Raw genomic sequence first — 27,716 nt, 5'->3', positions numbered from 1 at the left:
TGTATATGTGGGGAGAAGAAAAGTCATTTTTGGCTAAGAACAAAATACAGCTTTCAAGACTGTAACACCCTGGCTCATCTTTCCATCTGCCCGTACCTTTTCTCTGTATGTTACATAGATCTTGGTTACCACAGACAGGGGAGATGGTGATTCAACTCTCACAAAACACTGCTTTCTCTGAAAGACACAATTTCAGCCTTAACTACAGACCCAAGTGGATCAGCACAGTGACTCTGGTGGTGTGCAGATGGCAAGGTGTGTGTTGTGCTCCATGTCTGCCTGGTTGTGACATTTTCCGTGCTGTCCTGTTGCACGCCATGTGCTTAACCAGAGCTGATCCACCCAGGGAAATCTGCCCCATTAATCATGTTATTTACCTTTTTCCTCATGTCCAGAGTGATCCCTTCATCCCAGATGGATGCTCAGGCTGACCCCACGTGGCTGCTCCCATTTGGTAACACGAGGAGGGCTGCATAAACGGGAGAATGTGCCTAATCCTGGCCGTGCCCTTCCACCACCTTCACATGCTCTGTCAGCTGCGCCCAGCCACCCGGTCCTGCACACCCTCTGCTCCGGTGGCATGTCCCTGTGGACCCGTGCCATGGAGCCTCGTGCTCTTGCAAGGCACCGCTGCCAACCCAAGTCACTTGAATGGCCTCAGCCCTCAGCCTGCCGGGTGTGATGGGGGAATTCAACCGTTTGAAAAGAATCAGTGAAATAGGTTAAGGAAGTAGAGCCTGGAGGTGTTGTGTCTGCCAGGTCTTCTGTAAAAGGCAAAAGAATCAAGATGGAAGGGAGAAAATAGGGAAAAATGGAGTTCTGTGATGATGGAGATGAGTGGCTCCTGGGAGAAAAGAGGCAAAAAAGCTGGAAAGATTCCAAATGGTGGTTTCAGGCACATGAGGAAAGTCATTCTGGGGATGGATGCTCACTAGACCATCACAGCTAAGCAAAACCCAAAAAGCCACAGTCTGGAAGCAGGGCTTTGGGGACAAGTGGGATACAAATGGACTGCTAGGCTCCTTCTCAGGCCACTTGGAGACACGTACTTGGTTGCTTAGCATTCCGTTTTGTTTGTCAGCTCCAGAAAGCTGTATTCCCACAGCCTTGTCTGAGGACTGTGGAGTGCAGGAGCAAACCAGGGCTGTTGACTTTCAGACTACTCAATCATCCTGCACATTACAGCCAGCCCAGGGAAAACACAGCTCTGCATGTTTCCTTATTTAGGTAGAAGTGTTGGGAAAACAGCATGAGATTCAGTTCCTGATAGACTAGGAGCTGTTTCAGGAATATTAATTGTTCTTGTTGTATCAGTGTTTTACAGTTATTCCTCTGTCGCAGTATCGGGAATGAGACGGATGGAGTCTACAGCGTGGTTTTGGACTGTCATGAGCTCCCAAGCCCCAGCATGAAAAGTAATTGTGCTGACATTTTGGAGGCAGTAGGGGCTATTTTCTGGTTATTTAAACCTGGGGTATGGAAGCTGTGGGCTCCGTTCCTTGCCCCATGCAATCCCTTTGCCCCATCACTTGGAGTCAGATTCCTAAAGAGGTTCTCGATGCCTAAAGTTTAAGGGGGATCTAAAGGTGTTCAGGAACCTGGGTGCCTTTGAAAATCCTATGTACCACCTCTGTAATCCTTCATCTCTCAGAACTTCCCGCTGGTGAAAGGATGCAGGAGGGATTTTGCTGCTTTATTTGGAGGAGAAATGCCCACAGTGGGAGATGTTGGAGCCTACAAAGGCACACATGGGATTTTCAGTAAGTAAGAGAGGATGGAAGGAGTGGATCCATCAGAGGATATTTATCTGTTAAGTCCAACCTGAGCTGAATGCTTGACACTGTGTTTGGCCACAGCCTGGGTTGGAAGATGGTCTCTTCTTCCAGACTGGAGCTGAGTCAGGACCAGACAGTTCACCCCAGTCTCTCGACAGTCTGTGATAAGAAAGCCACAGTCTATGTGGGAATTAAACCTCAGTCTCTGTGCATGAACCAGAAAAACAAGGCGAGGAGCAGGAGCTCTTCAGTAAGGCCCTCTAACATGGTGGGAAGCCCACCCATGATGGGCCAGCATCCTGCATCTGAGCCAGAACTGAGGCTGCTTTAGACTTCAGTCCACATGGGAACGGAAGGCTGTACAAACAGTTTTGGGGCTGGATCACCTGGATGGCAATGTCCTTGAGACAAAGTCCTTGATTCCTTCGTGGTGGAATGGCTGGGAAATGCTTCACACACCATCCCTTGAGATGCAGCCTGCGGTCGAGCTCTCATTCTGGCACAAGTTGGGAGTGATTTTATCAGAATCCATGGCATGAATATGACCATGTAGGTCAAGTCCTGAAGGTTTGCCTCAGTCAACACTGTCTTTGAAGTCAATGAGGCTGAAGTTATTGCCTGGTTGGAGGAGTAGTCAGTCTCGGGTTTCTCAGATGAATTAACTTTAATGTTGAAAATGATGATATAAATATGTAAAATATCAAAACAGTACGGTCAGCTGCATTGTCTGTTTCTGGTTCAGGGGAGTCGTATGTGTAGTCTTCAATGCTTTTTCACATTGATTTTGTATATCGAGATTTAATGCTATCAGGAAACACTGAATAAAAATATTTAGTAATAATAAGAGTGTGTGATTTCATAATCCTATCAAAACAGATGAGATGGATGTTCAAACTACTTCTTGGCTTGGGTTTAGGGGTTCTCTGGGTGCCTATCAGCATTGGGACAGCTTAAATTTCAAGGAGGCCTTCATGCTGGAACATATCACATAAGAGATCTAATAAACAACAGCATCAGCAATAACATTGTACAAAAAGCACAGCTATTGAGGCAGCTTTTCTTCTCGTCATTTTGTTTAGTCTGTTTGGTGAATTCTGCCAGGTTGATTTTTACCCTGTGAAGAGAGAAATTCACTGTAAGAGCGGATGCATCAGCCGCGTCCTGTTTGGAAGTAAATAATAAATAATAGTAACAGTTAATTCATAGCAGCAGACGCTTCCACTGTTTATTTTCCAGTTGGTTTAGTTTAGCTCAGTCCCGTCTCTTTCTGGCACGGTTTGCAACCCAGCCGAGAGACCAAAACGACCCCAGCGATGGGTTTCAAGGAGCTCTCCTTGCATTGGAAATAGGAGCGGTTTTGGGGGGGGGGGGGGGGCTATCTCCACCACCGCTGGGGTTACGGTGTGCTCCAGAGGATGCAGGGTTAAGGGAGAGGATGCTCTGGGATATAGCGGGGCTCAGGGCCGGCACCGCGGGGTACCAGGGGGTCTCGGCACTGGGTCGCTGTCTGCGGGTCGGGCTGCGCCGGAGCTCCGCGGGCAGCCGCGCTTCTCGCCCTCGGCCGGTCCCGCGAAGGGTTAAGGGGAGCAGCGGCGCGGCGCGGGCCGGCGGGGATGGGCGGGAGCTCCCGGGGATTGGTGCGAAGTTTGGAGCGGGGCGGCACCGCACCGCCCTCCGCCGCGGCTCGGCCCCCACAGCCACAAAGCCCTGCAGGGAAAGTGGCTTTATCGCTTGTTTCTCTCGCCCCGGCTCTTCCCCCCCCCCCCACCCCCCCCCCTCCTCTTCCCCAACCCCCCCTTTCCCTCCCCTTCCCCAGCCCCTTTCCCCTCCTCCCCTCGCTCCTTAAACGGGATTCCGGCTGGGCGAGCCGCAGGACGGCATCACCGGGCATCCCGCGGCGGCGAATGTCAGGTCCCCGCTGTCCCTCCCCGCACACACACGCTCAGCCCGACCCGGAAAGCAGGAAAAATAATTTACAAGGTCTCCCCCCACCCCCTCCGCCCCTTTTCCCTGAGCTCCTCGTCCCAGTGCTAAAAATCGCCCCTGGGGCGAACGGGGGTGGTTGGTAAAAAGCCGGTGTGGAACGGGGGGGAGCCGCCCCGTGGGGAGGGCACCCCGGAAGGCAGCGGGCAGCCCCTTCCCGCCCCCCTTGAGGAGGGGGGGGGGGATGAGGTAGAGGCCGGCGGCGGAGCGCCCCGCCGGGCGCCGTGGCCGCGGAGACATGAGGCGGCGAGCGGCGGTGATGGGCGTCAGCAGCGCACGGTGCTAGAGCCCCGCAGCAGCCAAGGTAAGTGCCCCCCAAACCCGGCCGGGAGACCCCCGCTTGAGTTGACGCAGAGCTGGAGGGTGTCGTCCCCCCCCCCCACTCCATAGCCCCCGGCCCAGCCTCCCTTCCCGGACCCGAATATCCCGTTACCGGCAGCCGCGGGGCTGAGCCGCGCTGCGCCCCGGCTGCCGCCTCGGGGGGAGCCCCCGCCGCCCGCCCGCCCTCTCCTCCGTACCGGCTCCGCGCTGCAAGCGGAGAAGCTGGTGGCACAGCGTCCGTGTTTGCTTTGCTGGATGCTGTACGCGGGTTGTTGTGTGTCCTGGGGGCACGGAGTGTTTAAACCGGGGAGTTTACAAGGGTGAGGAATTCAGACAGTGTTTAGAGAGTGAGAGTTTTAGGAGGAGAACAGGGTGTAATTAATGTAAAACCTGATCTACCCCGGGTTCCCGTATCGCAGCGAAGGCATCTTCAAGAAGCTGGGTAATTAAGTGCGGTTTTGCTTTGGGACGCACCTCTGGAGCTCACGGAAACAAGTGGGACTTGAGGGGGGGGAGAGGAAGGGGAAAAATCAGTGCTGCTCAGAGAAGTTGCGGAGTGGAGGAAGGCGCGTACCCAGAGCGGAGCCTGTCTGAGGGGCACTGAAGCAGCAACGCAAAGTTTTCTGGGCTGTTGATGGGAGAGGTAACATTCCTCCTCCCCCTTCCCTAAGTTCCTCCGCAAATTGTTAACCTGAAATCTTGTTTTATGGCCACTTGCGCGTGTTTTGTTTGCCTTCCAGACTGGTTCTGTACAGGATACCAAAGAATTATGCATTAACTGTAAACTTAGAGGAGCTCGCTGGCCTCAGTGGGTTCTTGATTTATATCAGGTTAAAGCAGAGAGGAGGGCAAAGTTTTACTTGCTGAGCGCCAAGGAATGAATTACAAGTACGTTGCTCTTTCATTTGCTGTTTCTGCTCTTAAGTCTTGGCAATGGGTTTTGAAACTCTGCAAAGTTGTGGGCAGTTTGGGGTTTTTCTACCCCTAGTATTTACTTTGCTCTCCCTTTCTCTTGCCTCCAGGTCTGAGAGGACGGCAGCCTGTGCGATACGGAGGGATCTGGTTTTCAAAATGGAATTGCAGTTCGCGCTCCTTTTAGCAGGGATAATCGCGTTCTCGGACTCGGCCAGAGGTAAGGAGCCTGTGCTCTGCAACTCGCACTCTTCCCTCCACTCCACTGGGATTAAGCTCCAAAAGCACTCGTGGTGCCCTCGGAGAGACCCCGTAAGGGAGCTGCTGTTGGTGCTGTCGGCGTGAGCTCTGCACTTTGCTTATCAGGGCCATTGGTTTGGATGGAGCGCGGTTGCTCTGGGTTTGCTGAGGTCTCTTAGGCGCAGGTGAACTTCCAGGGGCTTTTCTTGTGCATGTGTTAAAACCACACAGACAATTTTAAAGAAAAGCAACTGCATTCCTCTGTGGATCAGAAATACCTCTCCCTTCCTGTAATCCCTCCAGCCTCTGCCCTGTATATTCCCACTCGCAACCTAAACAAACACATCCATTAACTTCCCCGGTGACAGACAAATGACAGTTCCCAACAGTGAGAGCGTGTTTTAGCGCTGGGGCTCCAGCAGTTGATCAGATTTCAATAAACAGGTTACCCTACCAGAGGCAAATTGAAGTGCATTGACCTGGGAGTGACAGGGGGGTAGGAAAAATGAAGTTTCTTTATGGGAAGGTGCTTTAAGCAAAGCTCTGGGATCAGAGTGGATGGAGCTGTGGCTTTTCCTCCGCTCTCGCCTGTGTTGTACCTTGGTGGGTGCTGTCCTTGGAAAGCCTGAATGAGAAACCATGCTTTCAGCTCCGGTCACAAAGGAGGGGCTTCATTGTTCCAGGAGAATGGGATATGGCTTTAGGATGCAGATTTCTCCAGCTGCAATTCCCAACAGTATCAGTGTTGCATGAATTATTGAAAGACCTTTAAATCACCCAGTGCCATGGAGTTGCGAATTAAAAGGTTTAAACTTGCCCTTTGCTTGGACAGTAACTTGCCAAAAATAAACCTTGGGGCTGAGGGTAGGAAAGGACAGGGGGAGCATTACTCTAAAACCCCCAAGGTTTGGTTAGTGTGCTGCTTTTTTTTCCTTCTTGGCATTGACTCCCAAGCAAATATTTTATGGAGGCAAAAGCGCTATAAAACGATTCGGCTGGAAGCTGAATGAAAAAGAAAACAGTATATAGGGTGTAAGTCCTGCAAACTTGAATTCCAGGCAAGGTTTACAATGGAGACTCAGTTTAAGTTGTAGGCAATGGGCAGCAGTGTACGAATTAGGATGACCTCATGGATGTATATTATTGCAATGGACCTGAGAAGTTGGTGGAGTTCCGGGAAAAGATCTGAAGTGTGCAGAAGACAAAAAGATGTTTATCTCTGTTGTGAGCGGAGCATCTACTGCTTTCCTGGCTGACCCTGTTTCAATTTGGTTTGCACTTGTCTTGCTCAAACTCTTTTATTATCCCTGGAAAATGAAGTGCTCTGGGCTGCTGTTGTGGGAAGACGCGATAGAAAGTTAACAGCCAGTAATTTTGGGACATCATCATTTTTCCTATGGAAAGGTCTTTTTAATGTAACTTTGATAGGATCATATTGGCAATTGGGTTATTTGAACTCTTTTCAGAGCTGGAAAAAAATCTTTCCTACAAGTGGATGGAGAGATGATCCTGGTTATTTCAAAAACAGTATAGAAACATAGTTTAAATGATGTAGAAATCGGGTTTAAAAACCAGTGTAAAAATAAAGTTTAAAACCAATGAAAACTGTCATTCATTCACATGCTGATATCAAGAGAGAGGAGCTAAAGAAGAAAAATGTGTCATTGCTGTAAAATATAGACAAAATCCTGATCTCTAAACCCTGCTTTGGACCTTCTTAAGGTTGAGAGCATTTTTGATAGCGGAGGATGTAGATGGATGATCAAACTTGTGAGTGCGTGGAGTTGAGATGACAGCCTTATTTTGTGCTGTCAAATATCCCCAATAATTAGATATTTACATTGGGATGATTTCAGATTCTTGGAAAAACGTGCTGGGTTGTTAATCTGCCTGCAGATTTTTTCCACATGTCTCATACAGTGGGTTCGGCCACTGGAGATGTATAAATGTTACCTGCTTCAGTCGCTCAGGTTTTACAGACAGTCCATGGGCCAAATCCCAGCCTGAGGTTGTGAGGCTTTCCTCTGGAGGAAGAAGGGCTCTTTGTTTTTGGCCAAACAGCTTTTAATACCTGTATCCTGATTGCAAATGAGACGTGTGTGGCCCAAAGCGGTTCCAACGCCTCTGATCTGAGGTGTCAGAAGTTAAATAGGTGCTTGCTGGCTTGCCATCAAGGGAAGAAGGTGGCTGAGGAGGCTCTCAGTGAAAGCGCTGGTCCTTCTCTTGCACTCTTATAAGGCAAAAGTACCTTGTGCTGGAGTTAGGATGTTAACTTGGAGCCAGCTGATGGCGTGCTGGTGTTGGGGAAGGGCTGTGCCATAGTGCATTTGCACAAGGGGGCAGAGTGAAGTTGCCCACGCGCTCTGGCTTTGCTATTTCCTGACAGTTGAGTGCTCAGCTGCAATCTTGCATTAAATGTTATGTTGTATTATTTTTACATCTTCATTTAGGTGATGCCTTTAAAGGCAAAGGGCACCGCAGAGATGAGTGATTGGGCTGATGCGGCAACTTGGGCTTTTTCTTTCCTTCCCGGCAAATGGGGACATATTTCCAGGTTCAGAGCTGTGCCTACCAACTCTGTTCCTTCTTGTGACCTGATGTGTCACATCACTGACGCACAGAACACTGCAAGGAAAGGGATATCTTAGCGAACCAAGATAAACTCTTCAGAAAGAGGCAGTATGTTCAAAGTAACCACACAGAACAGAGAGCAGGTCTGATTTTAGAGGTCCGGGTGCAGAACTTGCTGTGTCTGGAGGGATGAAGGAGAAGATAGGTCTGGCTAAGTTTGAACCAATGCTTTCAGGCTTGAAGTTTAAAGACTTTGGCTAAGGGCTTGTCTACACCTGCAAATGCAATGGAATAACTCTTCCAAAAACCTTAATCTGGAATAACTCCTCAGTGACCAATGTTATTTTAGGCTAAGGATCTCCTGTTGAGAGCCAGTACCAAAGAAGTCTTCTTCAGGAGCTATTCTGGTAGATATCCAAGCCCCTTCTTTCCCTTGAGGGTGGAGAGAAGACCTTCCATGTGCTCAAAATCCACTCTTTGAGAACAAAACCTGCATGCTGTGGTTTCCTAAGGGTGACTATGCCTTCGGCTGACAGCCAAGACATAGGGTGGCAGCTTCAGCCCAGTTGCCAGCTGCACTGGATAGTGCTGGCCCTCAACCCAAGATAATAGTGAATGTCCGGTGGCTCGTCCCTCTTGTCAGTCCATCCCTGTTCTCTCCAAGCAGCCCTATACTGGGCATAAAAGTCCTCAGTGTCCTCCCCTGGCCCTCCTCTGCGGGGGTGAATGCCATCTTGGCTCAGTAACCTTTAGTGACTATGTCCCGCAGCAATGTAGCTCCTACCACCCCACACCTCCGGTCGGATACAGGTAATACAATCTGGTATTTTCCTGCCCATATTATCTCAGTGACACACAACACAATATTTGTTCCAAATCTGTCAAGTTGCCATCGTATTCACATTGGTGACCGTATACGGTAACATTGGGATGTGCTTGGCTAGGTCGCGTGGCTTAAACAAGATTTCACATGGTATGCTCAGGAGTTTTTGGTAAGAGCAGCAACTCCTCTTAGTGAGTAAACTGATATTCTGCTGGAAAGTAATTAGTTTGGATGTTGATTTCGTTTTCAATGCATTGCGTAGGGAGGGGAAGAACGGGACCTTAATTGCTTTCTGCTCTGGCACTTCTCTGTGCGACACTTGGTTTGCAAACCTGGGTGATGTTTTACAAGGACTTTGCTGATGGGGCCACCTCCAAATACAGTGGTTTCTGCAGAAATAATGTTACGTGCCATTTTTGTTTCTCTGAATGTTGGAGAAAAGGGAATAGGATACTAGAAGGTTCTTGTTGTTTCGTGGGAGATGAGTTCTTCATTCTGGTGAACATATTTACCAGTCTGTAACTCTGGGGTTTATAAGAGTGAATGGTGTTAAGCGTGGAAAAGATAAATAATGACAAGATGAGTGATGGTTGTTGGCTTCTGTTTTACTCCTTGGATGGTTGTTACCAAGTATAACGATTAGGTAATTTCTCACTTGTGAAAGAGAAGCAAGTTCAGATTGAACAGTCTGATTCAGGCTTTATGTAAGTCACTGCATATCTTTTGGTTAAGCTTGGGGCATTTTTTGAATGGTGCTCTTGGGGAACTTGCTCATGAATAACCTGCCAGCATGATTTGTACCTAGAGTCAACATGACGACCTAAGAAAATCCTCCTTGTTTTCTTAAACCCTGGTTCCTCCCTTCTTCCATCGTCTGCTATAAATTGTGGCTGAGTTTAAGCATAAAATACAGCATGCGTCATATTGGAAAATGAGGGTTGATTTTATTTTATTATTTTATTAGCAATATTACAAAACTCAGCAAATTGCTCAAATAAATTTAGATTTTCCTTAAAGTTTTTATAACCTTGTTTTCCAAGTCCATATGTTGCTTTGACCTTCATTAAAAGCTGCAAACAGCAAATTAAAATACATCTTCCCTGTGATGAACTTGTACACAGCAAAGGCTGGACTCCAAAGCCTGACTCTTAGCCACAGGAGAAACTTTAATGTGCCATGTGGTGGTGCTTGAGAAATTACAGGAAGAAGAAGTCATTCAGGAAGAAGAAGTCATTCAAATCTAAAAAGCCAAAGTGACACTCGCTAGCAAGAAGGAGCCCACTTTGCAAGGCTTGGGACCACTGGTACTGATTTATTAACTAAAAATGAAGTTTGCCAGCTGGCATGAATTGCCTGGTACAGCTGATCTTTTCCAATGAACCATCTAATAATTCCTTTTAGAGAGACAGTCTCGCGACAAGCAACACTGGTACATCTGGGTGCAGAATACCCGTTAGGGAATAGCGTGAATGCAGTGGAGAAGGTCACTGTCTGGCTGTGCACTTTTGGATTAATTATTGGAAGAGATAAAACTTTCCATTCAAAGAAGAGAATAATAATGCAGAAGTCCTGTTCTGCCTAGTTTGAATCTAAACAAAACCACCCCAACACCCTTTAGTCACAGCTCTGTTCATTCAGTGGGAGTAGAACCAGTGGAGCTTTCTGATTTTCCTGAGACATGCAGCTTCTACTTGTGCCTGCACTGAAATGTAAAATCATGCTGCTCAAAGGGTCCGTGCAAACATATTCCAGTGTTACAGGAGTCAGTGGAAATGCTCCTTTCTCCCCTTTCTTTCATGAACCTGCTCATTTTGTCTTGTTTCAAGGAGTTTGTCTTTTGTCTGACCTCTTCCTGTCTTTTCTGGTGGGCTGATCAGGCTGAAATGCATTTGATCTTGTTTTGAATGTTTAATTTGGATTTCCATTCCTTGTTCTCTGTAATCAGTCTTGACTTGGAGCTTCCTTTAATAATAAATGCCCCCCATACATACTTACCTGTATTGACCTGCCCTAATTTTTTGCACCAAGGTGACACAACTAGGTGATCTTAAGGTCCTTTCCAATCCTAACTATTCTATGTTTCCATGTAAGGGACTTCTTTAAAGAGTAGAGCCAGAGTTCATGTAGAAGTTGTAAGCACCTCTGTCTGATGCAAGCCTGTTGAGTCTGGTAGCTGTGGCACTAAGGGAAGAGCAAAACATTTCCACAGGTAAGCTTGAATAATCCGATCCTGCTGCCCCAATGTTGTATGAGATATGCAGATGCGCCCACGCCAGTTTATACAGGTTAGGACCTGATTCAGAGCCTCTGAGTGTAGGTGCAGTGACTCCTACTCACTCCCCTGGGCTCTGGATCCATCTCTGAAGGATGACTTACATAGATTATTTGTTATATCAACCTCTGTGTGGATCCCCCACTTGCAACAGCAGGACAGATGTGGGTTAAGTGAGGTACTTTGGATCCTGCTGTTTGCCTTCTTCACCAGACAGCTTGGATTCCATATTTTTATTCCAGAAACACACTCCTTCTGCCCACTGTGGTGGTGCACTGCCAGGGCTGAAAGCAGCTTGGAAATGCATTGCTTTAACTGCAAGAGGGGTTTATCCCCAAAAGAAAGGGTGCTGTTCTTCTGGCAGTGTTGCTAGGTGTGGAGGGGCTGAAGACTGGCCTGAGTGTTCTTTAGCAACTTAATATATGCTGTTTGCCGCTGAATCCATTCACATCTCTGATTTTCCCCTTATTTTTTTTCCTCTCTTTCCTAGTCAAATAAACACGGGCTGCATAGAGCTTGGTTGCTTGCCCTGATTACACAGTCTCCCCATTGTATCCCTGTAGAAACACGGTATCCAGCAGCGCTGCGAATAACCTAACGTTTTTATTTCATGCCGACCACGCCAATTTTCAGGGAGAAATTCAGCCAATAACTCCAGGCTGCTACTTCCATTAAGTGTTCAAACTTAATTTTGAGCTTCACTAAGGGAAGAAGAATGTAAATTGGGAACAGAGGCTTCTCAGAGCAGGTTAATGTTTCTCAGGATCGCTGCACCTCTATTCTTAGCCTCTCTGCGAGTGACTTCCAGCTTGATGGGACCCGAAATCATTTCTCCTTATGTCTGGTTAATTTATTTTATGACAGATTTACACAATATTGGCTGTTCTGTCAAGTGACTGAGAAGTGAGTAATGCAAGAGGTGTCATACCCTAGGTGCCACTCGGGGTGGTGGTGAGTTTGGTGGGTATTTTAGGAGCTGTCAGTACTATGTGCATGCTAGATCAAACCACAGGAACAGCAGACGAATGCAGAAATGTGGACTTGGTTTGTGCAATAGGCATTTCAGCTCATATTCTCCTTGCTGGGTTTGCTCACACATGCCTGCTGAATGGATGTGACGGTAAGAGTCTGATCCTGGAGTTGTGCAGACTCTTCCTGGCAATTGCAGGCTTGCTCGTTCTGCCCAGAACAAGATAATCTGGAGAGGAGAATAAAAGCTGGAGGAGGACATAGATGGAAATGGGATCATTAGCCAACCTCCAAGAGAAAATCTAGGCTGAATTAGAACTGCTGCTCTTGAGAACTGGTGCAGCCAAGCCTTGGGAGAGGATTTGAAGTGGGCAGCATGTGTGCTCTGAGGAGGAGGCTGGGATGCGGCTCTTCAAAATCTGGGCTGTATTTCTTTTCCCTGATGTCCCCACATATAGATGTGATGCTTAACCGACTTTGAGTAGAAGAAGCATTCTGTGGTAAAAGGGGAAGGGAAGTTCATTGTAGTAGCTAGTATTTTACTATTGCTTGTATGGATTTAAATCTTCCTTTTTATAGACAGAAGTGAGGATAAGTCAGCCGCAAAGGGAGGGAGAAGGGACAGTTACTCAGCCCCAACGGCCTCCTACAGCTGAAAAAGCAAAACTCCTGGAGTTAGGCTGCTGCAGATGCTGGAGCAACGCAACCTGGTTTCTTTTCCTCCTTTTTCTTCTCAAATAATAGACTTGTGTGCGTTGGAGTACTTGAGGAAACTATTTTTCTTGGGGGTTATTCTCAGCTAAATGTGTGTGTTAACACTGGTTAAGCAATGACAAGTGTCAGATGAGTTACAGGTGTATGAACTGTGTGCCAAGGATGAAGGGTTAATGAATAACAGGATAAATCTCTGGGTGTTGTAGAACATCTCCCCTGCAATACTGCAGACTCTGTGGAAGGAAGAACATTTGTTTGGCATCTACCAGTCAATGTAAAACTAGTGGCTAAAACTCCTTCAGAGTGTGGATAGCCTTCCAAGAGAGAATGCTGTGGCCATCTCACTCACCTTCTGGTTGGATCAGTGTCTCTTCAGCCAGACAAGTAATGTTAGGAAGTGTTTAATGTATCTTGGAACGGCTTAAAGTGGGAAACTGGGAGAAGATTTTCCAGTTCCACCATCATATGGAGATCAGGTTCTGTGCTCTGATAAGTTGTTTCATATTTTAATATTCAGGGTCGGATATTGCTCTCCATTATAAAGGTGGTGCTCGTCCCTTTAGGTTCAGTGAGTTGTGGCCGAGTATCTGGGAGTAGGATTTGAATTTATAACCTCACTAGAGAGGAGAAACTGGGCCCTTGTAAAACTAGGCTGTGTTTCAGTTCTCTATAGTGTGGCACCAAGCCACGGGAGGGTTGACTGTGATCTGCAATAGTTAATATAAAACTAGATTAACAGATGAGAGCTGATGAGTATCTTTCCTCCTCCTGGTGTTCACAACCAATCAGACTTGCAGTATTGCTGGGTTTAATTTTGTTAAGGACTAATGAGAGTGGAGCTTTTGACTTAATGACAGGTGATTACTGTTCCTTGACAGGTTCCGTGGATGTGGACAAGGAATCCTAAGCGTAGGAGGGAGCTATTTGCATATGCAAAGGAACTGGCTTTGGACAGTGGATTCCTAATTGCCGGATTTGTTATCTGCAAGTGTTTACCACTGCTCTCAGCACACAGCTATTGTTTCGGGGGTACAAAGAGGCACAAAGAAGCGGTTGAGGTTTGTCAGGGCGTTTTGCTCAGGGGCTGAAGGAGCCACAAGGAAGGGATGGGGCAGTGTTTTATCCAGACCGAAGCAAGGTCCTGCTTGTATCACGAAGGCAGAATGTTTTTCCTGATTCCCTGTGTGCTCAAACAGGGGGAGGCCAGAGGATTTGGAGGATTTCAAGCAGTATTTTGTGGTAGTGATCTATACAGGGTTATTCCTGTCATTGGAATTTCATTGGAAAAGTCAAGACTAGTCCTTTGCAGCTGGTGAAGTACCTTCAGGATATTTAAACTGAATAGTTGAGTTCAGGGCTCTTCTCCCCTGTATTCCCGCTGGGAGGAGGATTGTAGCTTTACTAACAGGGATGTGGATCTGTCCCTTTCCCCCATGTTTTACTGCTAATCTCAAGGAAGAAAACAGCAAGGTGTACTCAAAAGTAGTCACAGCAATAGACCTGCACATTTATAATAATTATTACTATTTATTGAGAGTTTCCAGTGAAGAAGAAAGATCTATATATAAAAGGAGCTCCCCCAAAATGCTGCTCAGCATAGGCAGCATTCCTCTTCCGGTATCAGGAGAAAAAGCTTGTCTTCCTGAAGACCGCAGACCAGCTAAGTGGAGTTTGAGGCTTATTTTTCTTTTATCCTAGAAAATCCAATAAATCCAGTAAATTCATTCAGTGTGGTCTTCCAAGAGTTTTTCAACTTCGCCTGACTCTCAGATTATTTCAGTGCCATTATAGACTTGGGGTCAAGCAAGTTAATTCCCCGAACAGTATGCTGCCCTGTTTTCAAACTGTGCTAATCGGGGGGTTGAGTCAAAGCATGGTAGTTTGCTCAGTGAAATTATTTCCCTGTTAGAAAACATTACAAATATGCTCTGACTATTCGTGTTGGCTTCAGTCACCAGAGCACTTGCATCACATGTGGAACAAAGCCCCACAGGGATGTATCAGGGCACTCGTGGGGGCTCATTTCCCAGCTTCCAAGACGGAACTTGTGCAAATGGGCTGAAAACTTATCAAAGGAAAGAAAGAAATTGTTATGGTCACATTTATACCTTCCATAGGACCAAGGGAAGGCTGCGTGGAGCCCATCCAAGCTGTACCGTGAATGTCCTGCCTTAAAGGAGACATTTGGTGGAGTTATTCAGTTACCTCTCCCCCTCACCTATTTGTAATTGGCTCTTGTTTACTTTTTCCTCCTCCTTTCCCGAAGCTTATTACCACTGTTTAGGCAGAGGAAATGAATTAACATAATTTACTGGGATTTAGAACAAGACACATTCCCTCCATGTACGCGTACACACGCTCCCAGTTGCCCTCCCAGTGCTGTGCAGAGGAGCGTGTTTACAGAGTCTGGGTCCATTTAGGGAGAACAATACCCTGATTATGGAGGGCAGCCTTTTATTCCCAGAAACCAGAAGGAACCATTCGCTTTGAGCAGCTACTGTTCCTTGAAGGTACAGGCAGTGTGAGCTGCTGGAAGGGAGGAATAAATCTGTTGTGGACACAAACCAGCAGCATTGTTCTCTGCGGAAGTTGATTTAGGGGTAGGGGTGAGAAGTGGTCTTGGGACAAACCAAATGCCAAGGTTATGCTCTACCAGGATGCAGAGAGGTGTTGTGACTTCCAATTTAATTCCCAGATAATAGATGTGAGACTTTATGGAGGAGACCTTAGAGCGGCTTCCAGTACCTGAAAGGGCCTATAAGAAATCTGTAGAGGGGGTTTTGACAAGGGCGTGTAGTGATAGGATAAGGGGAACGGCTTTAAACTGAAAGAGGGGAGATTTAGATTAGATATAAGGAAGAAGTCCTTCCCTGTGAGGGTGCTGAGGCGCTGGCACAGGATGCCCAGAGAAGCTGTGGCTGCCCCATCCCTGGCAGTGGTCAAGGCCAGGTTGGATGCAGGGGCTTGGAGCAAGCTGCTCTAGTGGAAGGGGTCCCTGCCTGTGGCAGGGGTTGGAACTGGATGAGCTTTAAGGTCCTTTCCAACCCAAACCATTCCATGTTTCTATGATTATTGGTGCTTCCTGAGCTGGCAAGGTGCTGGGGAGGCTGGGTGGGAAGAAGATGGTAATTGAGCCACGGAGTGTTTCTGTATGGTCTGAGTCGGGTTGAAAGGTGCTGTTATGTGTGAAATGCTGGTCATTTCTAATTGCAGTCATGCACCTGTGCCTGGTGGATAATGCTGGAACCATGTCATATGGAGCATTTGCTTCACATGATGTTGGGAAAGGTCAAGCACTTGATTTCTACCCTGCTAAGTTGGGCCATTAGTGGCACAAATAGGGCCCTTCCTTTCTCAGCCCAGCTGCAGACACTCGGATCCTGGCAGTAAATGCTTCTCAGGTGTAATCTCCTGGCAGCTGAAGATGACTGAACTTGACTCCATCACTGTCCTGTCCTTGTCCTGCTCTGCTCCCAGCCTTTTAACTCCCTTGTGCTGGCATAAGAGCAATTCTGACCTTGCTTTTCAGTGTTTTGGGAGGTAACCTCGGCAAGAAGCCAACCTGGAAAAGAATGTGATGGATTAAATTGTTAGAGGAGCATGGCCTGAGCTCGTGGGGTGTCGCAGCGTGACCACAGGCAGCAAGCCTTTTCCATTCCCAATTATGGCAGGAAGGCTCACGGAGGACTGTGTGTTTATGTGAACATTTATAAAATGACCCTTTAGGAATGTAAAATGCAGCAGTGTCCACAGTGCAAAATGCAGTGCCTGGGGTACTGAATGTGGACACTGGAAAATCAGATTTGGATCCTGGATCTTTCCTTGGTGGATCCCATTGGAAAAAAGTGCATATTACCGTGGTAGAAGCTTCTCATCCAGTAGTGGTTTGGGCCATTCCAAGCAGGCAGTAATTATTCCTCATTGGCTTGCACTCTTGGATCTGCTCTGTCAGAGAACAGTACTTGTGAGATTACAGTTTTCACACTCCATATCACGACAGTTTTCTGTTTGTCTCAGTGCTCCCTTGAAATCTGGCTTGCTTTATAGAGAAATGGGAACCTTCCTTTCTCTGGCCTCTGCTTTTGGCTTCTGTGGGAGAAGCATCATTCTGGGGAGCTGGGAAACAGCAAGTTAATGCTGTCAGCTTTTGCTGCCCTGCTGTGTCATTGCCTGCTGCAAGCAAGCAAGGAAGGAACTGCTCCATGAGGAGCACAGCCAGCAGCAAAGACAGGCTGCAACCGGTGCTGCTGGTGTCCTAGTTCCCTCTGGTCCAGGCACAGTGTGCATCAACCCTGGTAGCAAGGTGAATGTGGCCTGAGATGGAGCCAGGTTCCCCACAGCCTTGACTTTGTCTCTATGGGGACTCCTGAGTTTTGACACCACTTCAGGGGGTTACCAAAATAAGGCAGATAAAAAAAAATCTGTGCAAAACATTCCATGTGGGAACAGAGCAGGTCGGCTGCACAGGGAAAACTGCAGGGCTGCATTAACAATGCTTGTAGGGGTTTTCTGGAGTGAGGATGTTTATGTTCGCCTGTGAGATGTGGTGGGTCAGTTCTGTCTGGGGATGATTGATGCATGTCTGATGTGATGAATCATGACCCTGCATCCCAGAGAAACTGTGGCTTTTGCTCATTGATCCAGCTTTTTGTAGAGAGGGGGAGGTCCTGCTGCTTGTCTCAGTATCTACATTAAGGCTGCTGGGGTTACTCCACATGGAAGACTGAAGTCTGGTGCACGCAGGAAAATCAGAACTTGGTACTAAGTAATTATAACTCTTCATAGGCAGCGGGGATGTGCTTTTAAATTTAAATATCCTCTAAAATCTGCCAGATCTTCTCAGGCTTGGATGATGCAAGAGGGACAAGCACCGGTTCCCATGCTTGCATGGGACTTACTGCATGGACTGCAATAAAGGCAACAAGAACAGAGCAGTAAGAATCGCTCCAGGGTCCATCCCTGTGTGTCACCACGATGGATTTCTGCTGAGAGCGTGAGGGTGTGCGGTGATCTGTGGAAAAATGTGAATCTTGGCAGCAGTCCCTGATTCAAAATATCTGGGAAACGCTGAGCCGGGAGGTTGAAAATACATCTTTGGGGTTTCTTTCTCCAGAAGGAAAACTGGCATTGAACTTCCACTGAGACAAGTGTTTGAAAGAAGAAATGTGCAGTGCAGAATTCAAAGGGACACTGATTGAAACAGCAGCAGAGAGGAATAAGCCTGAGTGGCTTTTGATGGCCTCTTGATTTAGATCTTTTTGTTTGCATACTTGCAGGTGTTTTAGGTCTGCAAAGTAATGTAGATCCTATACTAAATGCATAAAAACCCAACTAGCAAATGAATAACTTGTCTGAGGGAGATGAAAAATGCACCAACATAATTGAGTAAGCTTTCTGCTGTATCCCAGCTTTAAAACCAGAGCGGGGCCTTCTGTCTGTGGCATGTGTTGGAGGGTATTTTGCTACAAGATGGATGTTAAGGCAGAGATCAAGGAGGACTACAACACCTAAAATGTTTAATACTGCTCTTGGATCAGGTCAGCAAATGAGCAATGGTTTTGGTTGATAGCATGAACACAGTGTAAGGCAAAGTTGTTATTATAGCTGGTGTGATTTTTTCCAGTATTGGGATTCCAATTGCACCAGATTGTATCAAAGCTGTTTTGTTGTGTTGAGGGCTGTCAAACCCAGAATGAATGAGACAGCTATAGTCTTCAATGTAAGTTACTAATAGCTCTTTGTATAGAGACTTAGTTTTGCTCTGACAAAGGCTCCCTCCCAGTGTTCTATTTTACCCACATAAACCTGAGAAAGGAGAGATCCCATATTCACCTGTACCACGCTGTGCAAAGCAGACACCTTGATAAGGATTTCTCGCTGCTGCTGCAATACTATGCTACAGGACAGATAATCTTGTGCCCAAACCCTGGGCAAGTGCCCAAGGTGAAATAGGTGCAAATGTATCATTCATGCACAGGCTGAAGAGCTTGCACCGTGTACCTGATGTGGTTCGTACGTGGAATCGCAAGCCCAGTCATCCCCTCTCTGCTTGGTACAAACTTCATCGTTGGCTTTAGGGAGACTTGGGCATTGCACCATGCTTGTTTTTTATGGAAACAACTATCAAAAGTCCTCAAATGAAAAGAAACAATTACAGAGATTATTAAAACATTATTATTGTAATTGCATGATATTAATAATAAATACATGAATATAATTAATAATAATCATAAGCAGCAGCAGCAATGTGCTTCCATGTGTGCTAATAACAAGGTTGATCTAGTTGAAGATGTCCCTGCTCATTGCAGGGAGGTTGGACTACATGATCTTTGAAGGTCCCTTCCAACCCAAACTATTCTATGATTCTACGATTCTAAGGTCCCACTGCTCCCAAACATTGCTCTACATCCCACTGGAGCCACCATGGGTTTCTATTCCCTACTGGAAAGGTGCAAAGAAAAGCCAGCCTAAAATCTAGGGGACGGGAAAAGGGTTGATAAGGGCAAATTTTCATGCAGGCACAGAAAAAGAGGCTCTTCCGAATGATTTGGTTTTGCTTGGAAAGGCTTGAGGTGGCTGGTTGTTGAAAGGGCATTTCAGTGGAAAAGGGCCAAGCAGCCCTAGGCAGAACCAACACCCTCAATTGAGAGAGATTTTTCAAACAGCAGGGCTGTTAAGAAGTAATTAAAATCAAATAAAACAAGGAAAATAGTGTATGACACATCAGTTTGAATTCATCCTGGTCTGAATCCACTGAAACCCATGCAGTGTGACACCGGAGGCACTCAAGGGGAAGTACAAACCCAAGTACTTCAATGCACTTTTGTAACTGCAGAAGATTCTGATCTCAGACACCACTTTTACCAAGTGTTTGAGCACATGCTTACTTTTAAGCTCCTGAACATTGCTTGTATTTGAAGAAACACTTGCTGAGGACGTGTTACACAGTATGCTACAGTTATTGGAAATACAGAGGAACTAAGAGTAGGCTAAAGTGGTAGCAACTGTTTCACAAGGATTCTGATGCTGGGTTTTTCACCATACAATGATTTTTCTGGGAATGGAATTGGGAAATAATTCGGCTTTCAGTTGAAGAAAAAGAGAACCTAACCTGTAACATTTCATCCTTGATGATTTTGAAGGGTAGATAGAAAATAAGAGTTGCGTGCATCAACCTTGCTTAGGCACCAGGAGGGAAATAAAGAACCAAAGCACATTTTGAATGACTCCTCTAAACCAGCCCTGCTATTTTGAAGTCTGCTTTATGATTTTGGGGTGCTGTGTTGTGAGGGCCTGAGCCTGGTTTTGCACCCTCCACATTTGCAGTTCCCTTTGCTTCGTTCCTCTGGCTCTCCTGCAATGTTACCTGGGGAAAAACTTGGAAATAAAGAAAAAGAAAAGGGAAAAAAGGACATTCTGGGGGCCCAGCTGCGTCACTTCAAGCTTTGCTGGCTGTTGAGGAAGATTTGTGAGGACTCTTTGGGGAAAAGAAGGTCAGGTCAGTGGTAGAAAGCCGCTTACCCTGTATCAGAGGAGCTTCTAGTGCCAGGGCAGCTCCCTGAGGAGCATCTGTCTGTCCGTCCATCCGTCCCTCTAGGGTTGGCAAGAGGCAGACGGCCTTCCCCCCATCTGTTCCCTCTGTCATGTTATAAGTGAGATGCTGAAAAGCAGCCCTTGGCCTTGAGACAGCTCTTCTCTCTCTAGCTCATTCTGCCCATCAATTCATGTCAAGCAAAGGAGTTTTATGGCTGTTTTATCCCTTTTTCAAGAGCGGGACCCTCACAACCTTGCAAAGGGAAAGTCCAGCTCCTGTGCAAGGTGGCTGCCAAAAATCTGTGAGTGGTGAGTTACGTGTGAGAGCAAACAGGGCTTTTCTTTTTGTGATAAAAATCATAGAATCAATCAGGTTGGAAAAGACCTTTAAGATCATCAGATCCAACCGTTACCCCTGCACTGCCAAGTCCACCACTAAACCATGTCACTAAGGGCCTCTTCTTTACGTTATTCCATGGAGAGTTTATCCAGAAAAGAGCATCTTTATTATAAGTGAGTGTGGGGAAAAAGACATCATTATCCTTCTCCATCAGGACAGTGGTACTTGACACCAGTGTTGGACGTGATCTTCTGTCTTCCATTTCTGATGTGCTTCAAAACCTGGTACCAAGAGCTGGTGGCTTTGCCTGGACTCCACTGCTCCCTAATGAGATCAAGCAGCATTTTGAGTCATTGTTCACCCTTGTAGCTCTTGGCCTGAGTAGTGGGTGTGAAGTCTGAGAAGTGAATTATATAAAGATCATGCATAGCAGCATATTTCCTGATGGAGAACAGCGGGCTGATGGTGAAGGCTTTCAGGCCGTCTCTTACCCGCTCACCCTCTCCTCTTGTACCAACTTCCAGCAATTCGCCTGTGTGTTTTCTTAGGAACCAGCTTCCACCCAAAGGCTACTGGATTTTTCTTCAATGCTGGTTTCTGTCAGAGCTGATAAGGCTGCAGCCAGCCTGCAAAGATAACACAGGGTATTGAGGCTCCTTGGGTTTGTCTTTATTTGGATTTTTTAAGCAAGTCTGTGACACATGCTGAGAGCTGTCTGGAGACTTTGGGTTTAGTGGGTCTCTTTGTCTTTGGTTCCAAAATGCTTTTAGGGTGATTTCAGAGAGAAAAAAAGAGTGCTAATGGAGCTGGTGAATTAGTGGTGTTTACTGAAGGGAAAGGGGAAGATGGGCAGCTGGGGCTGGATGCTGAGAGCAGCTCTGGGTCCTGCTCTTTTGATGGCTCCAGTTGGAAAATATTCACCCCAACCAGGGTTTAAAGGGGGTGAGGAGCCACAGAGTCACCCTAAATGCCTGATCACTGGCAAAAGTGAGGAAAGCTTGTGATTCATTTTCTTTTCAACTTCCCCCCAACTCTGGCTCCCCTTTTCTTGAGGTGTTATCCCTGTTTGGGCTGCTGGCTTTTGTTAACCTGTGAGGGAGTGTTTACACTTGGCTTATGTTAACCAGAAAGGAAAGTTTTGCAGCCAAAAATTGATTTACCTGCTGATGCTAATGATTTTGTTATAGGGAGCCTGGTGAACAAGGCAGATGCAGATAGAAAGCATAACCCTCGTCCTTACACAAAGATGTCTTCTATCACCCTTGGAGTGTGAGATTACTATCCATCTTCAGCCTGAGCAAGCCCCAGGTGATGTAGTGTGTTCCCCCATGCTCACATCTTTGCAGTGACCCCGTATGTCCCCAGCTTTCTCTCTGTCTGATGCAATACTGTGAATGGTTGCATCATGGACCAGGACAGAGATCTGGCTGGAAATCCCACCAAAAGAAAAGTCAGTCATGGTACAGCCCCTATAGCCCTGGGTTTTCTATACCTGCCTGTTGCTTGTGACACCCCTCAGGAGGTTTGCACACATGCTGTTCTTCACTGATACTGAATACTCACTGTTTTCTCAGTGATGTTCCTCCATGGCTGGAATTATGACGCCAAACACCAAGTATCATTTTCAAGTTTCAATGCAATTTGTGAGCACATTTTAATTAGGATTCACAGCACTGCTTGGAGGAGTGTATTTTATGCCTGAAGTATGGTGCAGGCAACCTCGTACAGTGAGTCAGGAGCAGTATGGGAACGCAGTGTTTTTGTTATGCGCTTCTGCCCAGCAAATCTTTCTTGCTCTTTAATGTAACCTGTCGCATATGAAAATAATTTCCAACATACATTTGCTTACAAAGTAGCATTCTTCACACCAGAAATCCATAACAGTAGAAGAAACCACTGCCAGATGTCTGTATTTATAGAAAACTGGCATGTTCTGTCTGGCGATGACAGAATATTTCAGGGTATTTATGAAGTGCTCATGTTTGTAGAAATATAGAAATCCATTCACTATCAGTAGAACTATTCATCAGACATCTTGCTTTCTTTATTTTAGCCGGCAGAACATGTTTCTTTAGTTGATTCAGTACACCCCCCCCCCCCCCCCCCCCAAAATCTTTCCTTACCCCTCTGTTATCACTGTGACTCTTTTCCAGCTTTACAAACCTCTTCATTTTAGAGGGGCATCTCTGGCTTTAAAATAAATGTCGCTAGAGTCTCATGCAACTTTGACGATGTACTTCTATGTCAGGCAATTTTACTTGGGAGATAACTGCTCATCAGGCTGAAAGAATAATTTCTACTCTAGGAATAGATAGTGCAGCATTTTTCAGCTTTCAGAGGTTTTTTCACCTTACATGCCTTGGGTGGCATGGTTTAGCGTGTGGTGTCCCTGCCCATGGCAGGGGGTTGGAACTGGATAATCTTAAGGTGCTTTCCAACCCAAACCATTCTGTGATTCTATGATTCTGTGCCCCCCTCGGTTGGGTTGTTACTGTGCCCAGGGTGGCACATTTGGATCTGATCCCATTGAGAGTTAAATTTGGATCGAGCCAGAGGTGTTGGAGGGGGCAGGAGCCCTGATGGTTGAAGTGTGAAGCCCATCAGAAATTGTGTTCTCAGGACAGTTCAGTTTGGTTCCAAACTTCGATGATAACAGTGAAATTGAGCCACTTGATGCCTCAGTGTCAAGGTTTTTGCTTTTACAGCTGGTGTAGACGTTGGAGAGTTTTCAGAGTTAAAGTTTTGAGAGCTCTCCATATTTCTTGGTTAGAAAGTGCTGCTGGAAGCCAGGGATGCATACCTGGCAGTACATAAATTGAAGGGATTTAGATAGGTGCCGTTATGTGTTATGGTGACAAATGAGGAGCTGTACAGAAACATAAGCGAGAGGGGCTCCTGGTGGATTTTACTATTGGAACACAATTGCTAATCTGTGCAATCTACATATCAAATTAATTGGGTTTGCTCAGACCATTGCTAAGCACAGTAGCTTGCAATGAAGGCAATGGGGGTTTGGCCTCCCTATCTTTGCTGCTTACTTGGTTTTTAGAGAAAATGCCTTTGATAAATGTAAGTTATATTTCCGTGCATTACAAATGATAGATTCCTCCCCCATATCCTGTGACAGCCTTCCCTGGAGACAGACAGTCTGTGTTGGTTTAGTGAGATGAAGAAAGATTAACGGGAAAGGTTTTGCTAGTGTTTGCAGACTTCCAGCCAAAGGGAAAGGTTTGGATTGAGGATTTAGTGAGAATGAGAACTGAAAACCGCTGCTTGCACACAGGGCTCCCCTCTTAAGCAGGCAGCAGCCTGTAAGGAGCATCAGTACATCCCTGATAAACTCTGAGGGTGCAGACTTAACATGCACTTGGCTGTGTGCTCCTGCTCAGGTAGATCTGATCCCCCTGCACCTGTAGGCCTATAGGTTATTTTCCTATAATAACCTATATTATAGATTATTATCTCTATATATAATCTATACATAGATTATATATGGATTTCATATAATCTATATAATTATGTAATAATCTATATAATATAGCTGTGCTGGTGCATGGGTCTTTGGCTGGGCAAGGAGCCTGTATACCACTGGGGAGTGTGAGAAGGTGGGTACACATGGGGTAGGTGCTCCAGGGGATTCCTTTGTTTTTTCCAGCTTCCATGGGGCTCACCCCACCACACATGGAAATACAGTCCTACAGCATGAAGCCAAGGCACTGTGAGAGGTGTTCAGTTCTCAGATTCAGTGTTCTATGTATTGATGTCTGATCTGCCCTCAAAGTGGATGGAGATGTTAGTAAGCAGGGCACTGAGCTAGTATTGACCATCTCTCTGCAGATCACAATGGGAGTTAGACACCTAAATTTAGGTGAATCCAAGAGCTGAGTCCTGGCCATATTTAAGTTCCTAGGATAGTCAGCGGTGATGCTATATATGGTTACTGCTCATCTATCTGTATGCAGTGCCAGTAATTAAACCCTCTGGCTAAAACACAGACAAGTCCTCACTGAGGTTTTTTATTCCGAGCCTGAGCCTGGTTGGGCTCTAGCTCGCTCCTTAGCTCCCTGATATCCTCTGCTGAGGTTAGACCACCCTTGCCCAGAGCCCCCAACTCCTCCCTGCTTGGTGTGGGTGCCTGAGGACACATCACAGTTCACCCATGGTACCTTTTGGTCACTGTCAGCAAATAACTGCATCTAGGAGCTTCACACACAAGCCGATTGATCCTAAGTGTATAATATTGCACGTATTTGAGGGAAGGGGTGCTTTTCCTCCCTCCTGGTTTTCCTCCCTGATCAGTTCATAACCCAGAGTGGGAAGGACTAATAGCCCTTGGGGTTTTGTCATCACCATGAAGAAATTAGGCCAAGCAGGAGGGTCTCAAGGACCTGCAACCTTGTGTGGTGTTTTCTTTGTGAAGCACAGGCGGGATGTACAGTAAAACAGTAAATCAGGTTCAGGCAGTTCTGTTTGATGAAAACAACATCATTTCCCAGTGACCCTGAAAACATGACTATTTGTTTAAGTGTCCTAGCAGAGGGATTGTAGGTGGATTAAGGAGGAGGAGTTGTGCGTGGTGGAAGCAAAACTTTCTTCTCTGATTCATTGCTGTAAATCCTGCCCTTGCTGACAAGGCTGGTGATGCACACAGAGGACTTGGTGGCCTTCACCATGGCTAGGTATAGGGTTGATACACCTTCTGCTTCGTGTGAACCAGAAAAGGTAGTCATGGTGGCCTGGAGCCTCACTGTCATGAGAAGGAGCAACAAATCATGGCAGCAGTTTGGAAAAGCCACCAATAAAAAGTGTTCTGTGCAGAGCCCTGATGGTCCCTCTGGCAGTGTGAAGGAGAGAAGGTTGTCCAGGCCCTGCTATGATGCAGAGCAGGATATACCTGCATGGGACTGAGACGCATCATACCCTAAAAGCACCTTTCACTCTTGTAAAGGGTGGTGAGGGACCACTCAGGTGCCTGCAGTCTGTGTGTCTGAAGGTAGAGGTGAAGGAGTCTTGATGAAGTCTGTTTTTGAGCATGTCCGGGTGGAAATCAGGAGTGGTTTCTTTGAAGTGGTAAAGAAAAGGCTAATTTTAAGCCAATAAACATGCATTCACCCTCAGGCTTCAGTGAGTGTTAGAAGGATTAATGTGTGAACCAGCCCACTTCCTTACACAGGCAAATCTCCTCATGCTATGAAATTCAGCTCGTTGCAGAAGGCCCAGGTACCAGCAAACCCCTCTCTTAAGGACTTGCACGGGAGGCCAAAGGTCTATAGACATTATGCTGCCTGAATGTCTGCACATGGAGAAGTGTCATGGTAAATGAATTCATTACCAAGGATTGTTGATTTAACACCTTTCTTCTACCTCTGGAAGAAGCTTCTTTCCGGGTCTTAAATCTGTGTTATCTACAGCTCCCTTGGTGTAATTGGGGATTTGGGGATTAGAGAATGGGAGCCAACATTCACTCCTGCTTTTCCACAGTTTTGGAATGTGAGGGAAGAAGCTGGGGGTGGAAGAGCTCTCCTATGTGCAGTTTACTGGTGTGTCTTGGGTGGAGTTTTATTGCTTTGTTAAAAGATGTTGAGCTGTATGATTTATTAGCACTGCCACGGAGCCTGTATTAATGATTATTTCACATTCCATGGGATCTTAGTGGGTCCTGCCCATGGTGAGGTCAAAACGAAGGGGCGTTTGACATAGTACTGCTTTACTTACAATAACAACTGATAAGGAGCCTACAAAATAAGCAAGTCTCTTTGACTGCAGGGAGCGTTATCTTGCAGCCTTCCAGAGAGAACTGTTGACCCTTTACTGTGTGTTGTCAGATCTCTAGGAAGTGCCATGGCAAATCTGCATACGTGCACACACTTGAAAGTGCTTTTACTTGCTTAGGAGCAGCCATCCCAACATTAGCAATTATCCTTGACAAACGCAGGCTGCTGACCATACGAGATCATGGGGTTTGGTTGGGAATGACCAGGCCCAGTTGGTATGAAAAAGAGCTTGTAAACATTTGCTTTTCTTTTTCAGGGCTATTCTCTAGTAAAAAGTCAACATGACCCATTCGGTGCCTTCCAGAGCTATGGGTCAGGTCACTAAGCTGGGGCTGGTTAGGCTCAGGTTCATACCTGAAGTAGCTTGTGGTTCTTTGACTATTTCTGCTGCACATTCAGAGTTCTCTAGAAACATGTGGGTGTTTTGGACTGCAGCTTTCACATTACTGCCATGCTGCAGGAGCTGAAGCTTGAGGGAAATCAGTAATGACTCCAATTATTTTAATAATTAAACCCTTCAGTATATTAGGCAGAGAGTTCCATTTTGGGTGATTGGTATCTAGCACGGCAGACCAGTTCCATAGGGCTGCATTTGACCTTGCAGATTTGGTTAGGCTAGCTTGGAGTGACAGGTTGTTCATGGGTCAGCCTTGTCCTTGCAGCATCTGTACTGGTGGAATCATAGAATCATAGAATTGTTTAGGTTGGAAAAGTCCTTCAAGATCAAGTCCAACCGTAAACCTAACACAGCCAGGTCCACCAGTGAACATATCTGTAAGTGCCACATCTGCACATCTTTTAAATACCTCCAAGGAGGCTGAGGAAGTTGGGGCTGTTCATCCTGGAGAAGAGAAGGCTGCGTGGAGACCTCAGAGGAGCCTTCCAGTATCTGAAGGGGAGCTATAGGGATGCTGGAGAGGGACTCTTCACTAGCTACTGTAACAATAGGATAAGGGGTGATGGGTTAAAACTTAAACAGGGGAAGTTCAGGTTAGATATAAGGAAGAAGTTCTTTACTGTGAGGGTGGTGAGGCACTGGAGTGGGTTGCCCAATGGAGTGGTAAATGCTTCATCCCTGGAAGTGTTCAAGGCCAGGTTAGATAGGGCCTTGGGCTTGGAATTAGATCTTAAGGTCCTTTCCACCCCTAACCGTTCTATGATTCTATGGTGACTCCACCACTTCCCTGGGCAGCCTGTTCCAATGCTTGACAACCCTTTCGGGGAAGAAATTCTTCCTGATACCCAATCTAAAGCTCTACTCATGCAACTTGAGGCTGATAAGGCAGCAATCACACCCTCTGCTAGCTCTCCCTTGCTTCCAAAGCAGATGTTACACTGTTTTGTTAATTCTTCACAAGCTGCTACTGCCCAAGCAGAGACGTTCCTTGTCTGTTATTCACAGGGAGAAATGCTTGATTAGGGCTCCTCTTCCTGGAAACACCAGTAAAGCTGATGCCCTGGATACTCTCCTGCAGATAAGATTAACATT

General features: G+C 46.4%; 1 protein-coding gene across 2 annotated transcripts in view; it reads left to right on the top strand.

Moving 5' to 3' along the window:
* The first annotated feature begins 3,583 nt into the window (after positions 1-3,583).
* Positions 3,584-27,716, top strand: part of FGFRL1 (fibroblast growth factor receptor like 1) — a 172,767-nt gene continuing 148,634 nt past the window's right edge. The window contains exons 1-2 of one of the 2 annotated variants that reach the window (XM_057410013.1): positions 3,584-4,062; positions 5,102-5,211. In XM_057410013.1, the coding sequence (XP_057265996.1) occupies positions 5,151-5,211 (61 nt within the window). In that variant the 5' untranslated portion in view covers positions 3,584-4,062; positions 5,102-5,150. Of the gene's footprint in view, positions 4,063-4,319; positions 4,400-5,101; positions 5,212-27,716 lie in introns of those variants that run through there. The other variant, XM_057410006.1, reaches the window with a different exon arrangement.

The sequence above is a fragment of the Pezoporus wallicus genome, unplaced genomic scaffold (assembly GCF_028554395.1).
Source record: "Pezoporus wallicus isolate ANWC-B61680 ecotype Strahan unplaced genomic scaffold, APGP_CSIRO_Pwel_v1 contig_8512, whole genome shotgun sequence".
Classification (NCBI taxonomy): domain Eukaryota; kingdom Metazoa; phylum Chordata; class Aves; order Psittaciformes; family Psittacidae; genus Pezoporus; species Pezoporus wallicus.
This window is presented reverse-complemented; position numbering and strand designations above follow the sequence as displayed.